The sequence below is a fragment of the Egretta garzetta genome, unplaced genomic scaffold (assembly GCF_000687185.1).
Source record: "Egretta garzetta isolate BGI_Z169 unplaced genomic scaffold, ASM68718v1 scaffold105, whole genome shotgun sequence".
In the NCBI taxonomy this organism is placed as follows: domain Eukaryota; kingdom Metazoa; phylum Chordata; class Aves; order Pelecaniformes; family Ardeidae; genus Egretta; species Egretta garzetta.
In genome coordinates this window covers 2,133,803-2,140,545 of record NW_009259598.1, presented here as the reverse complement: position 1 = coordinate 2,140,545, position 6,743 = coordinate 2,133,803, and the positions used below count along the sequence as shown (strand labels likewise).

Genomic DNA, 6,743 nt, shown 5'->3' with positions numbered 1-6,743 from the left:
TCCAGTTGCGTTTCCCTTAGCTGCTATTGCAAGAGCTGTTCGGGAGGGGATTGGAGCAGTGCACCGGCCCTCAGCTGGTTCCTATTAGCGTTCCTGTTCGCTTTCCTCCGTGCACTGGACCGGTGCCCGGTTCACACCACCTCGTTGCACGGTGTCAGTGCACAGCTGCTTGCAGGGGCTGTACCAGGCAGCGCCGGTGACACGGAAAAAAATCTCCCCGCGCTCAGGGCAGGGTATGGAAGATGGGGAGGAAGGATCCGGGTGCTTGGTCTCCCCTGCCTGCCTTTTGCTTGCTGGGGTCTTCAGCCCCCCGTGCTCCAGGTTGTGCCCGCTTTCCAGGGCTCCTGCTCCTCATCCTTTAAGCTCTGGCCCTGGGCAGAAGCATCTCGGTACGGAGAAGGCACGGGCGGTATCGGTGAGTCAGCCAGCCACGCTATCAGGGAAGCACGTGCTCCTCCATCCCTCATCTGGCCATAAGAGCAGCGGTGACGTGGAGCCAGACCCTTACAAGGACTCCAGCATGGCTGGACTTCTTTAGCCTGACTTTGGCAACAAGGTGCCCTGCTGCGGTCCAGCCCTGGGCTGCCAGCAGCTTCTCGGGCTGGGGAGCAGCTCTGGGGGTGCCTGCACGGGGAGGCAGCCATCACCGCGGTGCTTCGGGGATGCCGAGGGGTCTCACGGCAGGCGCAGCACCGAGGTGTCAGATGGAGCTGCTTCGCTTCAGCATCTTTGCGCAGGGCTTGGGTCTTGCTTCGCATTTAATTGCCACAGGGCTCCTGGTGTGGACTCACACGCGTTTTCCCCTCCTCCCTGCTGTCACACAAACGCAGCTGGGAAGGATTTGGGCTGGTAGCAGCGCTGCAGCCCCACTGGTAGCTGGCTGCCCTTTGGATCCACAAGGAATAGCACCGGGCATCTTCCAAGCAGCTGCGCTGGGGAGCTGGAGGAGCTGCCGCCTCCAAGCCAGGCGAGCCCCTGCCTGCGTCTGTGCAGGTTGCTGACGAACCACATGTGAGTCTCCAAAGTTAGCGGCCTGGAATTCCGAGGGGATAAGGCTCAGTAATCCCGTTAAACCTGCTGAAAAGGGCTGCTCGGGCTGTGGAGCAGCAAAACAAAGCAGCGCAAGGACTTGCAGGCGAGGCAGTGCTGAGCATCTCGACGTGGAGCTGTTCACCTGCGGCCAACGATGGAGAGCACCGGCCCCAGGGTGCAACATCTTCTGTGGGGATGGGCCACGACACCTTTTGCTTGCTGAATTTCTGGCCTCTGAGGCCTGGCAGGGCAAGGAGAGGAGAGAGCTGAGCGTGGCACCGTGGTGGAAACAGATTATCTGGCCTGGGAAAAGCAGCTCAGTTGCTTGAGAAGGTTCAGCCCGCCCCAGCGCAGCCAAGGGGATGTGGTGGCCGGCTCACCGCCCGCCGTGCTCACCCCGAATCCAACACCAGCCAGCTGTGTAACGAGGGGTGTTAGCGCCGTCTGACTTCGGGTGTCTCATTCCAGCACTCCGAGTTTCCCTCAGGAGGCTGCATGAGGAGCCCTATATATAGGCACCCTATATAGGAGCGAGAGTTGCTGAGTGGGATGTCTAAAATTAGCTGTCCCACCCCCGAGCACCGCTGCTGCCGTCGCACGCGCCCTCGCCCCGCTCCTGCTCTGCCAGCATCACACCTGCTCCGGCTCCCCGAAACCAAAGGGGATAAAGAAATCGCCCTCGGAGCCGAGCGGGAGCACCCCTGCACGTGCGCGGGCAGGCGGCCAAGCCGGGGCGACGGGAGAACAAAACTCTCTTTCCATCTGTGAGGAGCCATCAGAGCAATGACACGAGACGTCCCCAGCAGAGACGTCCCTGCCTATCAGCGACCCGGCCCCACAGGGAGGGTCGGGAGGAGGAGATGGGGTGGTGGTGTTTGCTCCGTTCCGTGTTGTTTGCTGGGTTGGTTTGGTTTTCTTTTTTTTTTTTTTTTTTTCATTTTGTGCCAAAAGATTTGCACTGGTTTTTTTTTTTTTTTTGGGAGCGATTCCCAGGGCCACTGGGGTGCCAAGGGGGCTGGCGGCACATCTGGCCTGAGCCGATCCTGAGCTCCCAGGTGAAAACCAGCAGGATTTGCACCCAAATCGCCAGCTTGGTGCAGCTGAAGCCTCGTGCATGTGGCCCCGTGCAGAGCCCCCGTTCACGCCTGAGCCTCAAGGCCTTGCAAACTCGTGCCACCTACCACGGGAGCTTTCCTGGCTGCTGTGGGCACTGCTGCTTCGTGCTTTCTTTTTGCCTGTTGCCTGTTACTGCTTTGCCACATTGCTTTCTCCCTGGGGTCTGCTGGTGGGAAGGGGTTTCCCCCGTGCCGGGCTGGCATGGCAGGGATGTACAAGCATCGGCTCTGCCACCCTTCTCCCCATCCAGCTCTTCACCGATGGCATCACCAACAAGCTCGTAGCCTGCTACACAGACGAGGGCATGGCGGACGCGGTGCTGGTCCGTGTCTATGGCAGGAAAACGGAGCTGTTTGTGGACCGGGAGACGGAGCTGAGGAACTTCCAGGTGCTGCGTGCCCACGGCTGCGCCCCCGACCTCTACTGCGCCTTCCAGAATGGGCTCTGCTACCAGTTCCTGCCGGGCATTGCACTGGGGCCCGACCACGTGCGGGACCCCCACATCTTCAGGTGTGCAGGTCTGGGGAGGAAATGTGGGATGGGGAAACCAGCAAGGGGTTTGCTCCGTGTTTCCAGCTCTCCCCCTCACTGCCTTTGCTCCAGACCAGTGCTCGAGCATCGCTGATGTGCACAGACCTGGGTGCTGCTGGGGGATAAAATTGTGACAGGACAAGGGTTTTAATGGTTTTAAACTAAACCAGGGGAGGTTTAGACTGGATCTAAGGAAGAAATTCTTTACAGTGAGGGTGGTGAAACTCTGGCAGGGGTTGCCCGGAGAGGGGGTGGAGGCCCCATCCCTGGGAACATTCCAGGCCAGGTTGGACGGGGCTGTGAGCAACCTGATGTGGTTCAAGGTGTCCCTGCTCCTGCAGGGGGGTTGGGCTGGGTGACCTCTGGGGGTCCCTTCCCACTGCGCCTTCCAGAATGGGCTCTGCTACCAGTTCCTGCCGGGCATTGCACTGGGGCCCGACCACGTGCGGGACCCCCACATCTTCAGGTGTGCAGGTCTGGGGAGGAAATGTGGGATGGGGAAACCAGCAAGGGGTTTGCTCCGTGTTTCCAGCTCTCCCCCTCACTGCCTTTGCTCCAGACCAGTGCTCGAGCATCGCTGATGTGCACAGACCTGGGTGCTGCTGGGGGATAAAATTGTGACAGGACAAGGGTTTTAATGGTTTTAAACTAAACCAGGGGAGGTTTAGACTGGATCTAAGGAAGAAATTCTTTACAGTGAGGGTGGTGAAACTCTGGCAGGGGTTGCCCGGAGAGGGGGTGGAGGCCCCATCCCTGGGAACATTCCAGGCCAGGTTGGACGGGGCTGTGAGCAACCTGATGTGGTTCAAGGTGTCCCTGCTCCTGCAGGGGGGTTGGGCTGGGTGACCTCTGGGGGTCCCTTCCCACCCAAACCATTCAATGACTCTATGAAATGGGCTGAACTGCAACTGGGTTGAACACCGTGGTTTTAACACATCAGCTTTTGGTGAATAGCAACTGCAGGAGAACCGTGGCTTTTATCTGAACTTGCCCTGCAATGGTGGATGCTGCTTTAGACCCAGACAGGGTCTTGAGATGCCTCAGAGGCTCGCAGCTGAAGTCGGGGCGGGGGCGGGTTCAGCTGTGCTGACCCTGTGTTTTTAAACATGGCTTTCGGGGAACCCCCCTCGAGACGTCTCAAGGCTGGGTTTGAGGGTGTTCCTCGGGGGGATGCTGCTGCCACGCACCCACCTCTCGCCTGCACATCTGTGTTTCCTTCCAGGCTGGTGGCCCAGGAGATGGCCCGGGTACACGCCATCCATGCCAACGGGAGCCTCCCCAAGCCCATCCTCTGGCAGAAGCTGCACAAATACCTCACCCTCGTGAAGACGGATCTCAGCCCAAAGGTATCCAACCCCAGGTAAAGGCAGAGGGATCCCAAAGAGCCAGGCTCTGGCTTGGGCATCCGCTGCCCACCCATCTCCTAAGTCTTCCCTGTATGGGACTGGGGGGAAGAGCCCTGGTTCCCAGGTAAAGCCTCTGCAGGAGTCCAGGGCTGGTGCATGGGGCTGGGGATGGTGTTGGGGCTGGATCTGGCCATGCAGCCATTTCTGGATCATGATCCCTCTGCAAGCAAACTGGTGGCCAAGCCCCCAAGAGGGATGGAGGCATCTCCATGCACCCTTCGGTGCCTTTCTTCCTCCCAGTCTGGGAGCAGAGACAGCTCTGGGTTGTGATTGTACAGCACCCAGGCAGGATCTGGCCTGAGCCAGAGACTCCCACCTGCTGTAATAATCATCATCCTCCTCCTCCCTGCAAATCTAGCTTGCATTTTAAACCTCCCTAGAATAAGCTGAAGCTCAAGGCCTTCTTACGGCAGGGATCAGAGCAGCAAGGTTGAGCTGACGTTGGAGGGGATGCTAGAAACCCAGTAGAGATTAAAGCAGCCAGTTCCCACTTCAAACCAGTTCATCCCATTCCTGGGAGCCCTGGGGTCATGCCAGGTGAGTGCCGGAGTGTCTGGGAAGGATGCGGGCAGCCCCAAGAGGTGGCGGAGGTGAATGAACCTGAAGGGAAGGGAATAATTAACCTGTTCTCTGAGCAGCAGTGGCGGGACGCAGGGCGTCTCTTGGCACTCGCCGTTCTGCAGGCAGAGTTTACCCAAGCCTGCACCTACCATGCAGCCAATTAGGTAACCATTAACTGGCTCTCTTCTTGGAACTGAAAATTCTGAGCTTGCTGAGAGGGTATGTGCCCTGGCAGAGTCTAAAAAAAATCCCGTCGCCTGGCGGTTAGTTGGGTGATTTGGGAGTGAGTGCTGGGGGGCTTGGCAGCTGGTGGAGTGGATTTGGGGGATGGATGCGGGTGTTAGTGGGGAGAAGGGAAGGGCTGAGGCTGCACTGCGGCGTCTGCCGGGCAGCCTGGGTACCACGCAGCATGCCGGAGGATGTCCAAGCCAAACCTGACCGCTCCACCAAAACTGGCCTCGTTAGCCCTTGTTTTGTGTCAGTGATGAGTTCGTTTATAAAATGCACGGAGGGACGCAAGGGGCAACGCTGCCCCTCTGGCCCCAAGGGAGGTTCCCTGTGAGCACAAGTGATTCCACCCCGTCCCCTTCCCCAGCCTCCAGCAGGATGTGCCCAACCTGGAGATGCTTGAACACGAGCTGGCCTGGATGAAGGAAACGCTCTCCCAGCTGGGGTCCCCTATCGTGCTTTGCCACAACGACCTCCTCTGCAAGAACATCATCTACGACAGGACACGAGGTTCGTGGCAGCAGCTTCGCATGCCTGGCCGAGGGGTCTGTCCCTCGCCCCCCTCCCCAGGGGCTGGCGGCTCCAGCCCCTCTCTCAGCCCCCTGCCTTTGCCTCTGCAGAGCACGTTCGCTTTATAGACTACGAGTACACCGGCTACAACTACCAGGCTTTCGACATTGGAAACCACTTTAATGAGTTTGCGGGTGAGTCAGGCTCCTCTCCATGGCACCAAAGGTCCCCCCCAGATGCAGCGGCTGCCCTAGGGTCTCCCCATCCCTGAGGATGGAGTAGGCAAATCGCATCCCCAGTCCCATGGTGGGAAATGGGGCAGCTCCTCCTTGGGCTGCCCAGGGTTAGAGCCATGTGCGAGGGAGGGTTGCTGCGGGTGCTGGGCGCCGTGCTGCCAGGTGCTGGGCGCTGTGCTGCTGGCAGTGAGCAGCCTGGCTGCTCCTGGGGTGCAAAGCCTGCACGAGCCCAGCTCGTAACTGTGCAAGGGCTGGGTGCGTGCCTCAAATCAGCGGGTTGATCCCCGGCTTGTGCAAGCCTGGAGCTGCAGGGGTTTTGCTCACCCAGTCATGCACGGGGAGAGCCCCTTGGTCACGCTGGAGAAACCCTCCCTTGCACCCTTCTGCCCCTGGGGCTGACCCCGGCTCCCCTCGCAGGCGTGAAGGAGGTGGATTACCGCCTCTACCCCAGCAAGGAGACCCAGCTGCAGTGGCTGCGCTCCTACCTGCAGGCCTACAAGCAGCTCACCCAGGGGGGCCAAGGAGGCACGGGGGTGTCCGAGGAGGAGCTGGAGGCTCTCTACGTGCAAGTGAACAAGTTTTCTTTGGTGAGTGAAGACGGGAAGGAGCAGCTGCTCTCGAGGGCTACCCGTGGGGATGGGTTTTCCTCTGCTCCTGGGTGAACTGGGGCTTTGTGCTGGTGAGAACGGGGGTGCGGGTATCAGCCTGGGGGTGTGGGGGCACCTGGGGCAGGAGGCTGCCCCAAAGAGCCTGGCTGCATCTCAGAGGCGCTGAACCCCTGGGGCAAGGTCAAAGATAGCGCTGGCCGACTGCCATCCCACTGACAAGTGCCAGGGGACAGCGTGCCTCTGATAACTGTGGCCTCGGGTGTCCCTTCAGAGAGGTCAGGCGGACCCTGGGTGCAGTTGAGCACAAGGAAATCCTCTTTGGTAAATGCCCTGGGCAGGCAGAGCCAATTTTCTGGAAACTTAGGGCAAAATCTCAGCCCATCCTGGCTGCAAACGCAGAGGCTGGTACCCTGGGGATGCTGTATGGCCGTTCAGCATCCTTCCTGCTGGCATCCCTTGCCTGGGCTGGGACCAGCCTCTGGAGCATATAAAATCACACGTGTGGGCTAGCCCCC

General features: G+C 59.6%; 1 protein-coding gene across 1 annotated transcript in view; it reads left to right on the top strand.

The window, feature by feature from the left end:
- The window catches only part of ETNK2 (ethanolamine kinase 2), an 11,664-nt gene that overhangs the window by 4,494 nt on the left and 427 nt on the right, over positions 1 to 6,743 (top strand). The window contains exons 2-6 of the mRNA XM_009638272.2: positions 2,399 to 2,658; positions 3,902 to 4,039; positions 5,242 to 5,384; positions 5,495 to 5,578; positions 6,038 to 6,207. Coding sequence (XP_009636567.1) covers positions 2,399 to 2,658; positions 3,902 to 4,039; positions 5,242 to 5,384; positions 5,495 to 5,578; positions 6,038 to 6,207 — 795 coding nt within the window. The remainder of the gene's footprint in view (positions 1 to 2,398; positions 2,659 to 3,901; positions 4,040 to 5,241; positions 5,385 to 5,494; positions 5,579 to 6,037; positions 6,208 to 6,743) is intronic.